General features: G+C 32.5%; 2 protein-coding genes and 1 pseudogene across 2 annotated transcripts in view; 1 reads left to right on the top strand and 2 right to left on the bottom strand.

Moving 5' to 3' along the window:
• The window catches only part of LOC137397228 (cyclin-dependent kinase-like 1), a 485,333-nt pseudogene that overhangs the window by 103,274 nt on the left and 367,695 nt on the right, over positions 1-14,364 (bottom strand).
• Positions 1-14,364, top strand: part of LOC137397226 (uncharacterized) — a 131,914-nt gene that overhangs the window by 52,931 nt on the left and 64,619 nt on the right. The window lies entirely within an intron of this gene.
• Positions 388-4,654, bottom strand: LOC137396646 (angiopoietin-related protein 1-like). The gene is made up of 5 exons (XM_068082962.1): positions 4,229-4,654; positions 3,594-3,812; positions 2,823-2,959; positions 1,629-1,755; positions 388-512 (listed from the first exon to the last, which is right to left on the bottom strand). Exons 1-5 carry the CDS (start codon positions 4,362-4,364, stop codon positions 388-390), a joined length of 744 nt encoding a protein of 247 aa, XP_067939063.1. The 5' UTR covers positions 4,365-4,654.

Here is a 14,364-nt window from a genome sequence, read left to right as displayed (position 1 = left end):
TATATATCTCAGGTATTGAAAACATTACTGCAAAAATGATGAATCTCTTGTAAAAATAGTCATTCACTGATGAGCTAATTGCCTTATCAATTTAATCGTTTAAACTAAAGAGAATTTATTTCAGTTATACAAGATAAGCAAAACAACGCTTGATAGAAAATGTGTAATCAATGAATAATAACATTTTAATAGTGTCACCATCTAAATGTATTTATTTGAATAACAGAATGCACTTGGTTAGCGTATTCTTAGTGCATGAGGTGGACTTCATGTTCTGTGATGTACTGTGCAAAGTGATGTTAATTCTGTTGCAAAGGTCGATTTTGCATAAGCTTGTTATTTTCAAGTTAGTTGAACTATTTACTGTACAAAAGGGTGACGTATTATTTAATCTCGGGTGACTCTCATCACGGATTCAATGAAATATGTGGTAGGTGAGGATCTCCAATAGATTCGTTTCCAGTCCAAAGCATTCAGTAAAGAATAGTAGCAGCTTTTGAACCACCAGCCAGCTACAATACAACAAATTGATGACGAATAACTGTTTAAACTAACATCATAATATAATGTGTCTAAGTCCTGATTGATCTATGAACTGAAATGGCCGACAGAAACCATTAAAAAGTTATGAGAAATTACCATCGGTTGTTGGTCTGCAAACATTTAGTGAATTACTAAATTAGTTATAGTGAACCTTTTCAGTTACTTCCTGCAGCACTCTACAAACTATTATAGTCCTTGTTAACAGTGTCCATACATTGCGTTACAGTGAGCTAACTATTAATTGTCTATTCTCACTCTGCCGAGCACAATTTACTCCAGTGTTATGGAGAGTCAAAAGTCATATTGGTTACATACTGTAACCACTAAAGCAGACAGACCACACTCTTGCTAATATTTTAAGACTTACATACCGAAAAAGTCTATCAATATATTTGTTCAAACCAACATTATAGATTCTGTATTAATGCATATCAATTATGACCACATTTTCCCCAATAATAAAACATCTTTCTAATCTGTATTCTCCCAGTTATTTTCCTATAAAACCTCCATAAATCGGGCATTCACTTTGTCAGGAGTTGTCAATCTGTAGTTAGTCACCAAGTTTAAAAACCTAAAAAACATATTTTTTTCAACTAAAAAGTGGTCTAAAAATGCCTATGCTATTTATGTGTATAAACATAGGCTCACTTATTTAGAAAGTTGGCTGAATTTTGACATTAAAATGATGTACAGATGTTTTAGGCTAACCTAACCTTTGGCGGGACTGAAAACCTTGTAGCTAAAACACTGTTATTTTAAAAAGTTAGCAATGTAAATATGAATAAAATAATTTGTTCATGGTTATTTTGACAAAATTTTTGTGGCCAAAATACAAATTGGTAGAAATGCTGTTTGTTTAAACTAAAGCCTTTTGTTAGAAAGTGTTGTTATGATTGAGTTATTTTTAGCTTCTGGTGAAAGAGTCGCGTATTTTGTGATGAAAGTAAGTAAACTAACTTATGCATCTACATTAGACGCGAGACAATATTTAAACATCAGCTAAATGATTATACTTAAATGTATGAACTGAGTAAAAAAGGAGTTTACCAAAAACTGATAAATCTCTAGCAAAGCAGAGTTACCTTTATTGCCTTGAGCACAGTTGCCTGAGTTGGTGTCTTGATCCCGATCAGGAGTGCTGAATTTCATACCATTATGGTAGACTAGAGATGCGCTTGTTAAACTCCCGCGATATCCATCATCGCTTATCTGTTAGAGAAGATAATAAAAGTAAAAGCTGTCTCTTAAATAATTAGAGCATGCTTCTGTTTCTCTATTATGTTATCAGATTAAACCCGATAATCTTTTTACGTTTTTCTTAGATTAACGCTTTCAAAAAGCACTAAACTACCAATGAGATATTAATCTAAAGACATGCTACCATCATGGTTTCAGTGGGTGTCAATACTTGAGACAGCAACAATGGTTAATATGGATCAGGGCATCAAGCTTTATAGAGATTATCAAATAATTCTTTTGGCCTGATAAAAAAGTTAAAATCTTAAACTTTAAATAATTAATGTATACTTTTAATAAAGTTCACAAAAGCTGCTGAGTCATTTACTATTTTGAAATAACAACCAATTCAAACTACGGTAGCAGATTATCAATTGAATTGTGTGAAAATCTAGATAACTCGAACATCCTAAAGTATTATTTTATAGTGATTCATTTGCTCACAGTATCAAAGTCTTGATTGCTATTAGCCTGCAAAAAGAATTTTACTGTAACAATCCAAAGATGAATATTTTAATACTAAGTTTTTTCGTCAAAGTTTTAACAATGTTAAAAATAACCTTAACTTAGTTACCCTTGTTTAATGTAAAATGTTAAATTAAATGTAACTTATTTTTGAAATAAGACTACATTATTTTTAAAAGAAATGCTTGAAAGTTAATTATTTTTGGAAATTAAGATTATTTACATATATTATTAGTATTATTAGTAGATTGTAAAACTTTGAAAAACCATCAATTTTAGTCAGTATTTTAATGAGAAGTCAAATTCTATAAATAGCCCATTTAGTCAATATTTTGGGCTTGACTGTTTTAGCTTTTTAGGAAATTAATTTTCAGAGTCCTATAAAATTTTACAAGATTCTGGTCATTTTTAGTTCCTTAGGGAAGTATTTTAGAAAATGTTATAAAACTTTATAATTTTTTTTGATAGTCACTAAAGCTTTTAGAGCTTGCAAACCTTTTTATACTATCAGATTGGTGACAAAATTTGGCAGAACCCGTATAATTGATATTACCTAATGCAATGTAAATACTTACTGTTAACTTGTAGCCATCTGCCAACCCATTTATATAAAAACTTGGCCAAACTCCAGACTCAGTAGTTCCATTTGCTGCTCTGAGGAAAATGGAAAGTTTGGTGTTTGATCTGGTCAAAGCATGGATTTTATCTAAACCTGAAATGTTTCCATAAAATATATAAAAAAGGAAATAAAAGAGATTTAAATAATTTGCCAATATCTAACACTTTTGTTGTCCCTTATAAAAAAACTGAGTCTATACAAATGTTACAGTATTCCTATCACAACCTTAATGCATATCGTGGTTAACAACAGAGTTGAATACATAAGAAACTATAAGTTTATTGAAGCAACAATGCAATAATACACATAGCATAGCTTTTGCATAACTTTTAACAATTGGTCCTCGCGACAAAGGAAGTGAATGTGGTAAGGCAGTACTTCAGCAGTTAAAAAGTTGCTGCAATGTCAGCTCTAGACTACTTCACATAATCAATTTTAAAAGAAGCAGTTCAATTTTATTTTCATATCTGAGAATTCATATGCAGTTTAGACACGACTGTTTTATGGTGGAAGCAGTATTAAAAATTGTTTTCTGTTAGTAAGTATCAAGGAAATAGAAATTGCTTTTTGAAACAATTATTTTCCAATATAGGTGCCTTTTGACGCACTTAGCATTGAATATGTAGATATGACCGCTGTAAACATGTCTACAATAAACTCGACTGTGAATTGAAATTCAAGGTGTTTTAAAGTGTTACTTCATCATAAAACCTGATTTTTGACTTACCCAACCAATATTCTCCATCTGTCTCACCAAATCCTGCCTGGTAATCTGTCCAATTTTTATTAAAATTGACTGATCCATTTACTCTCCTTTGAAACACAGTCCACCCTCGGCCATCAAAAAAGTCACACCAGACAGGAAATGGTTCACCATCTGTATGTGGTGGGTTGACTTGATAAACTCCGGAGCATCTATTTCCTTGGTCATACAGCTCTTGACAATCTGTATAAATAAAAAACTTAAAATATTTTATTTAATTTTTTTGATACAACATTAGCATATTTACCAAATGATTCATTTTTTTCTATTTGTTATTTTTAATGACAATAAATATAAACTAATAGATTGAGTATTAGTATTATAAAGATCAATCCATCAAAGTTTATTAAATTTACTTCAAATATTGATCTTTTAGCAATAACAGGTTTACAATGTCTACTTTTTTCATGACAAACCTTGCATAAGAACTCATTTAGTTTTTTCATAAGTTTCAAAGTTTTAAAAACTTTCAACAAAAAACTTATGTAAAATAGTTGAATTACAGTTGACGTTAACATATGTATAAGTGTACAACAGCCTCTCAGTACAAAGCGACTATTGATATACATACTTGATTATGGTTTACATCACATTTTTACCTTGAGGTAGCGGCATCTCACTAGTCACAGTTCGTTCGGTTGTAGGCTGCTCCGTTAACAACTGTTGACTGGTTGGTGGTGTTGAAAACACTTCGTCTTCTGCTCGACTTTGGTTTGATGGAGTTGGAGCCATCATGTTTTCAGCTGCGGTTCAACCTGCCAGGCACTCAGCCAAACTGTCGAGTAGTTTGCTATGAAACATGTTGGTGACTTCAAGATGAAACGGAAAAGCGCTGTCGTCAAAAATTCCATGATTAAGTGTTAAAATTGTTGGACACTCATTCTGCAAAAGTTCACGAGCTGCGTAGATGCTTTGTCGCAATTGAAACAATTTTTGACCTTTTTCATTCAGCCCGACGAGACGAGCGTTTGAAGCAGTAACTAAGAGAACGAATAGTACAAGACTCGATAAAAAGGCCATTTTGTGAAGCTTGGCACAGACTGAAGATACCAGTCATTGGAAATTACTAATATAGGGTCCTTGATAAGCCACGCCCACCAAATTTAAGACTTATTACCAAGCGAAACTTGTATTTTAGAATTGTATTGGCTATAAAAAAGCTTTCAATTGGTTCAAAAACATTGGTTATGTTTTTCTTAGCCTATCAAGCGCATCAAAATTTGTAAGTATGAAAACTATAAATTACTGTATATCCCTGCATTTATGCCCATTCATAACGCAAAAAATAGTTCACCATTATAAGCAGTCCAGCTTAAACTTACTGCGATTCTTACTAAAAGCAAACATAATAACATCATATCTACTTAATTTTAACATTTACAACTTGAAAATTTACCAGCTCAACTTCACCAATGCGTTTTGCATTGCGAAACTAACATCAGCGTGAAATGTAAGCAGCTTATTTAATGGCTCAACACAAACGAGTGACTGAAGTCTTTTGATTAACAGAGAGACGAATTGCTAATTATACAATACTCACCAAAAATAAACTCTTTGTACTGAGCCAGCAAACGGGTCTGTATTCACTGGTTGCAAGTTGAGGCGGCTAATGCTAGGCGACTGGTTATGAACACCTGTGGGTGTGGAGGAGGCAGTGTAAGCCCCAGCAGGTTTCTCTTAAGTATGGCCTCAGCCTGCCACTCACGTAAAATTTAAAAAAATATCATCGGATAATATCAACATTTTCCTATTTTTTGAGATTTGTTTTGTTTTACGTGATGTGACTGATGAGACTTTTTTAAATTACAATAGGCAAAACTTGGCTGCAGTTAAAACGCTCAGAAAAAAAGAAATATTCTTTATTCTTTTGTGAGTTTTAGCAAGGATCAATTTTGCCGATTTTATCATAAGTTCATACGGATAATTTCACGCTTTCGATGGGACATGGTCAAGCAAATGATTGGTAAAACTAGAAATTTTGCAAACCCTTATAAAGGTTGTTAACAAGAATATTTTGCCGCTGATGATGATAATAATGAGGCTTAAGAACTACTAAAAGTTGATGTGTGTGTCTACGGCTTGGAATAAAGTGATATTCTACAGCGATAAAAAAACGTTTCCATAGTCGTTGGGCAAGTAACTTTTTAAATAAAGGATGTTGAGGTCGATTTATCTGAAGCAATGTATCATTGTGGGAAACGGACCAAACAAGTCCGTTTGAGTTAACCTTGTGTTTGAGATGAAATGTTACATTTTATCTGAGGGCGAGTTATCCAAGTTTGACTGTCTAGTACCTAGCCGCGGAAAGTTCCTAAAAAGTTGGGGCAGCTCAGCCGGCCAGCGGCCCCAGGGAATACGGGCCTGTCGGCAAAAGCCATACTCTTTTTTGCAGCGTTTGTTTTCTTAGGTATGTGTGACGTGTCATGATTTATAGTGTAAGTTTATATGCAAATTTTTATGATTTCTCTTAGATCAAAGCTGTTTTTCTCGTGTCATCTTATATTCAAGATAAGCTTATATGTGGGGATATATGGTATGCAGCCCTTGTTCCACTCTGATAAGCAGAAGCAATGTTTCCCATTCACATTACAGTTTAGTTTACTATCATCAGTAAGGTTACTAACCAAACAATCACTATGTTTCCATGATGTACAGTACTTCAGAGTTGCGCTCTCGCTGAATCATGGAAACGGTGTCTTTGCATTAAACATTAGACATTAGCTTCTACAAAGTCTAGCAAAATAAGTTAAAAGAGACTTTCGTAAAATACTTAAAACTTACGTTTGTGTAAGATAATTATAAACTGGCTTATTTCTGTTATTAATTGTGCAAATGGGTTTGCAACAACTTAGTTCATGATTTAGCCTTCATCAGTTATATTATTATTTGAACTATAATTTTAGAAATAGCTCATAAAAGTTAAAGGCAAAAGTCAGTAGATGAAATGCTCAGATATATGCAATTGGTACAGCATTATAACCCTAGAACTCATGTAACAGAGTCTAAAAAATAATTAACAAGTTTTTCATGCTAAATTTAATATGCAAAAATTATAGCCCAAAACGAACACGCTTTCAGAGGTTCTCAATTATCATCACATAAATTGTTTCATGATGAAATATTCCAGTTGTTTTTCAGTTCAGGCTGTTGTTTTATAACATGTTTGGACTGACATAACTGTGTGGGGCTGACAGACTGACACTCACACTGAAAACTCATTAATGAATCATATTTGACCCTTGCTAAAGACAAATAATTGGAAGACTCTGGAAGGCAGCCACATTGAAAACTTCCAAACAGGCAACAATTTTTAAAGGTAATATTTTGCAGTCAAATTGACATGAGAAAAAAACACATATCTTGTAAATGATTTACTAGTTTTAGCAACATAGCTTAAACAAATCTGGCACATGTCAGAATAAAATCACAAATGTTGGAAGGGAGGAGGAAAATGCAATATGATATGGCTATTATGCTATGAACAAAAAAAAGAACTTCAATAGCTTCCTCATGCACGATGGCATCATAAAGATCAGCAACTCATCAACTATGTAATTGAATAGAACATACAAATGGCTGACAGATGCATGTTACAGGAGACAAAGAAATATTGTCAAACATCTTTATGATAGGAGTTCTCAAAACGCTCACATAATCGAGAAATATAGCAAATTTCTAGGACATCTAGTATCAGAGTTTCAGAAATATTATTTTTACGATGAGTTACTATTAGTGCAAGCATCTGAAGAAAGAAAGTTGACAGAAGAGAATGACTCTTACAGAGTAGTCGGTATGTTAGTATTAGATGACATAACAAATATAAAGGATATTTCTAGTTTTAACCAATAAATAGAAAAAACAACAACAGCTAAAAAGCTTACCATGACTTGGTTCGTTTATCGACAAAATTCTTCACAAAACAGTTACAATCTTTGATTTGTATGCCTCGTGTGATCTCCCACCATAAATGGGCCTATCAGCAAACTAGCATGCATGACATATTTTGCTAACTTCGCTTACGTAATTGAAGGAACAAAGCAAACAGCTTTAGTTTTTCAGGAATTTTTCTTAAAAATTACGCAAACCTTTTTGTACACGACTCAAATACATTTTGGTAATACAACAACAAAAATTACCTGCTATAACACTAACTCTTAAAACTAGTTAACAAAAGTTTAGCAGCAACATTTACCAAAGTTAAGTTCATGATGAATTCTAACAACAAAAGGCACCCATTTAATTAACTGTAAATAAATTGAATAAAATGAGCAGTAACCCATTTTGGTAAATATTGGAGATGTAAACAATCTAAAATATTGTTGTTGTTTGATATTCTATGCTAACTGGATTGCCTCATGCATAATCCAGTCTTATTTGTATTTATTACTTATTTGTATAACTGGTGTATACTGTTTAACTGGTGTATACTGTATAACTGGTGTATACTGTATAACTGGTGTATACTGTATAACTGGTGTATACTGTATAGCAGGTGTATACTGTATAACTGGTGTATACTGTATAACTGGTGTATACTGTATAGCAGATGTATACTGTATAACTGGCATATACTGTATAACTGGTGTATACTGTATAGCATGTGTATACCGTATAACTGGAGTATACCGTATAACTGGAGTATGCCATGTAACTGGTGTATACCATATAACTGGAGTATATTGTATAACTGGTGTATACTGTATAACTGGTGTATACTGTGTAACTGGTATATACTGTATAACTGGTGTATACTGTTTAACTGGAGTATACTATATAACTGGTGTATACCATATAACTGGAGTATACTAACTCTAGCTGCTGATAGTATCAATATTCAAAGAAGAGGTTACTATAAACATCATGTAAACATGAACTTACCATACATGGTGTCTTTAAGATACTAAAATATTTATTCTCAAAAAAAGCTAGATTAACTATAAAAAATATTTCCTAAAAACATTTTGTATTAGTTTCTGTTCTGTGCATAACTATTCTCAACAATCTAGAGTTGTGTGTTCACAATTATAACAGCAAGCATTAGCTCTACTAAAATGCCTTGTCATACAAGTTAGTTTTGTCAGTTTGCCCTCCTGTCAGGTAGGCACAGAGCATTAATACAAACTTCCATAATTATATCTATCATACCTCAATGTTGCCTGATGACAATTAAAACTGTATAATTTTTTTCTAAAATTCTCCTAACTAATGCTTGAAGAAAAGTTATGCAAAGAGCAAAGCTTGGTGAAATCTAAATTTTAAGAGAAGCGTATGCCGGCCACATCTGTAGGTTCTAACCTGCACGTTCTAACATGCTTCTAAAATGAACTAGGAAATATTACTGGTCTGTAATTGACTACTCAACTTTTAGAAAGTTGTAAAATATTAACCAATAAAAAGGCTGATAAAATCAAGTCCATGTATCTGAAAGTTTTAGAATAAGCAGGTAGTACATGTACAGTAGGTACAAAATTAGAAGCGTGTTGCAAACCATACAAAACCATTATTTATTGAGTTCAAATATCGGGAGATGAAATTCCGGCATTGCGCGTGTCATAAAAAATATTTGCATGGGCAGTTTATTTTTCTTAACCATATAACAACTGTTATCGTTGTAACTTTCTAACTCTATGAGTGTTTTGTGCAGTTCGAATAAATTTAGAAAAAAACGGAAACAAATGTAAAGGTGTTTAAATGTAAGTGTGAAATAATCAGCAAGAGATGGCAAAATAAAGCCTGTTTCGCTTTACAGTTACATGTATATGCTTTTAATTCCTTTCAGTGTTACAGCAGGCATCATGAGGTGAAAATAGAGTATACAATAGTCTACATACCCGTGGTACTGGTTTAATGCTCTGGTAAAAATCATCAAAGTTTTAAATATGTATTGTACAAAGTAAAATATTAGTACCAAAATAGTAGGTTAACCTTAATTAATATAGTTACCTACAGTAACTTTCATGTATTTAGTTGTTATGATTGGAAGAATATATAACCCTACAATGTTATACATGCAGTCCGTAATATGGAGAGTTATTCCTAACAAGACACACATATAACATAAACAATAAGTTTACTCTAAACTAAATCAGCTTACACAAACCTAAAGCTAAATTTTAGTATGTATTGTACTAAACTAAGCATCAACTTTATAAGCTAAGATTTTGTCATTCCTTTCTTTTTGGTTTCCTTTTTACTATAACTTACAACGAATAGGGCTGAACTCGGATAGTGCGCATTGTATATATTTAAGGCATTTTAGAAAGGGTTTCAGCAAACAATTAATATGCATTCTCATTATTGCGTCGTAATCAGTACCCTAAATACCAAGTTTTAATTTTCAGATAAATGTGCGTTACTATTGTAGGGCAGAAAAAGTCGAAATAGCTTTGTACTTGTGTTTTCATTACAGCTATTTCATTGTTGCTATGTGTAGTCTAATTTTTAACCCTAGTTCAATTGGGTGGACAATGATAAATTATACTTATGCTATGTTGGCAGTCGATTGCGAGTTCATTCAATGTAATAACTATGTGCACAACTACTCTTACATTCTGCAAGGTGGTCTCATCCTCCAGCCGATGTTTGCATAACTGCAGCTAAGTTAGATACCTTAGTTGACTTCTAGGGTGACACATTTTTCCTGACCTTTAGTTTTGGCTTTGAACATGCAGACAAACACATATATTATTATAGTAAGGAATCGTTTTAGCAAGAAATTATTGAACCTTTCAATCCAATTGAGAGATATTTTAATAACCAAGCTCGACATAAATGCAACCAATTTTTAAATTGTCTCAAAGCACCAATAGCCTACAATTTGTACTCATGAATATAAAGAATTGTTAATAATTAGTACTTGAAAGTTTGCTATCTACTAGGATAAATTATTGTCAAGTCCATGAGTTGATCCTAGAATTATGTGTATTGCTCAAATTTATTGCTCTCTCAATTGTTTGTAGAAAACAAAGGCGGCAAGATAAGGCTTCTAAATGAGTTTAAAGTTGGTTACTAAAACTCATTCAAAAGCTACTAAAAATCTTGTAAAATAAATGTTTGACCTGATAGCAAAGATTGACAACTGTTAAAGTGCAGAATACCATGAAAATTATTTTTGGAGCAAAAAAGCTGCGGATGACCAGGCCTCAGGCGCACGACTTCAAATGTTGTTCATTAATTAGTCTGGCAGTTTTTTGTTTTTGGAATCAGGATAATAAACTGATTATTCTACTATGGCTGTTTCCTCTAATTATAAATTAGCTTGTTAGTCTGACAGGTTTGAAACCTCAAAAGAAGACGACATAATGTGTAATACAGCTGGCCTCATTGATAAGAGGAATACTTTGAACTTCATTAACATCGCTCAATAACGACAAACATCGCTATGACAGAAATGTGTTTATGTGTATGAAAAGAACTGAAAGAATTAAAGGAAGTTCATATCTATGAGAAATACAAATGATTCATGACCATTCAGTTTCCTACGAAGCATTTTGTGAACATTTCCAATTCAATAGTCCGATCTCAAGTATATATTTCGAATAGAATCCTTCTGTACATTTTCATAGAGGTTATCATGCATAATTTCATAGACATTCAAAGGTTTGTACTTTTATAGGGAATCATTGTCTATATTTTCATAGATATTCCTTGTGTATAGTTTCATGGAGATTCCTTTCTTATATATTAATAAAGATTCCTTGCGTAATTGTTTCATAAAGGTTCAATGTGTATTTTTCCAAGGAGATTCCTTGGGCATATGTTTATAGAGACTCCTTGTGTACCTGGTAGAAAATAAAGATTTGAATATACCCGACTGACCAAATCTTTAGTGCTGCTAAAAACTGTTTAACATCTATATACTGTTTAGCCAACTCTAAAATAATTTTGCTGTAACTCTAAAATATAAGTTCAGATAAAACTTGAATGTTAATGGCGCATGAGAATATAAACATTAAAAATTAATAGAGCTGCAAAGCGATTATAAAGAGTTATTTGTGTTTAATATTCGGTTTGAACCAGTTAATCTTTGATCAATCTTAGAACTAATCTAGCGAAATCCTGCATATTCAAAACCAAATAATACAACTACATATAAATTAATTATACTAGAGACAATTGTTAGCAGTAGTACGTGGTATGTACAACGTACATAAGTTACAATGTAATTATTATTGTAGGTATGAAAACAGTCTATGAAAGTCTATAATTAAGTTAGCCAAGAGTTGAGGCAGCACAGTTTATTCACATTATCCGAATGAAGAGATACTCTTTTTCTACATACACTATTGCCAGCTTTAAAATAGCCGCTCGCAGGGGACAGTAGTAGTAAATATTGTCTGCGACAGCTGGTGCTGATTTCTGCAAATGAGAATTAGTTAAATTATAATTTATTGATGATGTGCTGTGGTGGTAGGCAAATTATGTCTGGCATTTAGTGCACTTCGCTTTCTTGTTTACACTTCCAACAGCGTACAGAAACACGCTTGCTAGTATGGAAGAAAGTTTTCTGCTTTCATGTTTTAATAAAGTGTCAATCTTATATTGCTAATATTCTAAAGCTGACATATGATTGTGACTTTTTGAAAAATAAAAATACATGCATAACTTTTTTAAAAGGGTTGTATAAATAAATAAAAAAATATACAGTGAGATACAGAAATGAAATAAAACTGAAAGCGGTTTTGTTGCTATTACTTAGAAACATGTTCAAACAGATAAAAACATGGCCGCTTACGGCTAGATCGGCATGGTGCTTGCGCATGTTGTTGTGAAAACAGGTTTAATGTTTGACTAACTAACTAATTAGCGTCTCACTTTGCGTTTTTGTAGTTAAGTGCAAAATGATTGTGGTTATATATAATTAGTAAGAAAGTGCTGCTTGTCATTAAATAGTGGTAACCCGCTATGTTAGTGTTATATATTGAACTATACAAAGGAACCACATCATATAATCACCACCTCGGTTGCATTTTATTTGAAAATTAATTGGCTCAACTCAGTTAATTGTGTATTTGTATTGATCATGTTAATCGTTTCATTAACACGATCATTGTGCAGCTCTAATATTGAACCAAATATAAAAGCCATCATTTGAAGTTGACAGTCTGATGCAACATTTATAACATCGGGTCTACAATGAAATCCACTTGATTGTTGCTGGAAAATCGAACAAGCAATGAAGAAAAAAATACAACAAAAAATTGATCTCATGTTATGGTCAAACCTTGAACGGGAAGTGAGAATAGAAAGTAGCAGTAGTATAGTAAAGTACTAGAATCGCTAGTAGAGAGCAAGAATAAAGTACAATCTTTAACTGAAAGCAGAAATATTTGGATTTTTGGACACTGACTACAACATCCATCACCTGATGCTTAACATTAAACATTGGTTCTCTGAGATCTGGTAGAAGATTTAAAAGAAGCTTTTGTAATATAATTATAATTTTAAATCGTTTGATTCAATTATAAAGTGGCTTATTTCAGAGGTTGTGACAAGTCAGTTCATGTTGCAGTTTTAATTATTTGTATTATTATCGAAACTATATTTTTAGAATTTCCTCAAATAAATTAAAGATAGAATTCAGTAAGGTAAATTCTCAATTACGGTAAATTCACTTTGTGCAGCAGCATAGCCCTAGAACTCATGAAACATAGTTTAAAAGATAATTAACAAGTTCTTAACGCTAATCTTGTCATGCAAAAATTATAGCCTATGTTAGTGTTATATATTATATATATTTTTAGTGTTATATATAACACTAAAAAGGTTTCAATTGTTTAAGATAAGTATTGTTGAAATTGTATTCGGGAGGAAATATTACAGTTGTTTTGCAGTTTCCACTGTTATTTTATAACATGTGTAGGCAGACATAAATTCGTGGGGTGGACAGACTGATACTAGCACAGAAAACTCATCAATGAGTCAGATTTGCGGCTTGCTAGAGACAAGTGATTGAAATATTCTGGAAGGCTGCAACATTGACAGTAGCAAACATGCTGCACGGGTCAAAAGGCCATATTCTGCCTGTATAAAGACGATTGGGGGTAAAAACATATATTGCGAGAGATTTGATAGTTTTAGCAGCACAGCTGAAAATGATCTGGATGTCAGAATATAATCATTACGCAACAAACCAAAAAGCAACTTCTAAAACTTCATCATGCATGATGAATTCATGCAGGTCAACAGCCCATCTACTATCTAATCAACTAGGGTATAGGACTGGCTGACAGAAATGCCTGTAACATGAGACATAAAAAAATTGTCAAACATCTCTGTAACATCAGCTCTCAAAATGCTTACACCATCGAGGAAATTAGCAGAATTCTAGTCAATCTCTAACCAGATATTTAGATATATTATTTTTACCAGTGAGTTACTATCAGCCAAAGCACCTGAAGAAACCAGCTAACAGAAACCCATAATTTTTTGAGATGAGTTGATGTGTTCAGTATTGAAATAAATTACTAATACAGAGGATATTTTTAGTTTTACACAATGAACAGAAGCAAACAACAGCTAGCTAAAATTCTGTCCATGCTTTGGAAAGTTTATTATTGTAAATCATAATCGTTCATATAGAATATTTGACTTGTTTGTCTCGTGTGATCTCTTATAGTAAAGTGGCCTATCAGCATATTATTATGTATACCATCTATTAAGTACCTCATTCTAAAGAGCGCTACTATGTTTACCATATATTACTAACCTCCCTCACATAGAGTTCAAGTATGCA

Source organism: Watersipora subatra, chromosome 5 (assembly GCF_963576615.1).
Source record: "Watersipora subatra chromosome 5, tzWatSuba1.1, whole genome shotgun sequence".
In the NCBI taxonomy this organism is placed as follows: Eukaryota; Metazoa; Bryozoa; class Gymnolaemata; order Cheilostomatida; family Watersiporidae; genus Watersipora; species Watersipora subatra.
The sequence above is the reverse complement of the archived record's forward strand: the minus strand, read 5'-3'. Positions and strand labels throughout refer to the sequence as shown.

Excerpts from the sequence above, each read along its gene's own strand:
- LOC137396646 (XM_068082962.1), bottom strand. The coding sequence starts at position 4,364 with ATGATGGCTCCAACTCCATCAAACCAAAGTCGAGCAGAAGACGAAGTG. Across the intron at positions 1,756-2,822 it reads CAGATGGCTACAAGTTAACA|ATAAGCGATGATGGATATCG; the intron begins GTAAGTATTTAC and ends CTTCTCTAACAG. Across the intron at positions 513-1,628 it reads CTGTGCTCAAGGCAATAAAG|CTGGCTGGTGGTTCAAAAGC; the intron begins GTAACTCTGCTT and ends GTTGTATTGTAG.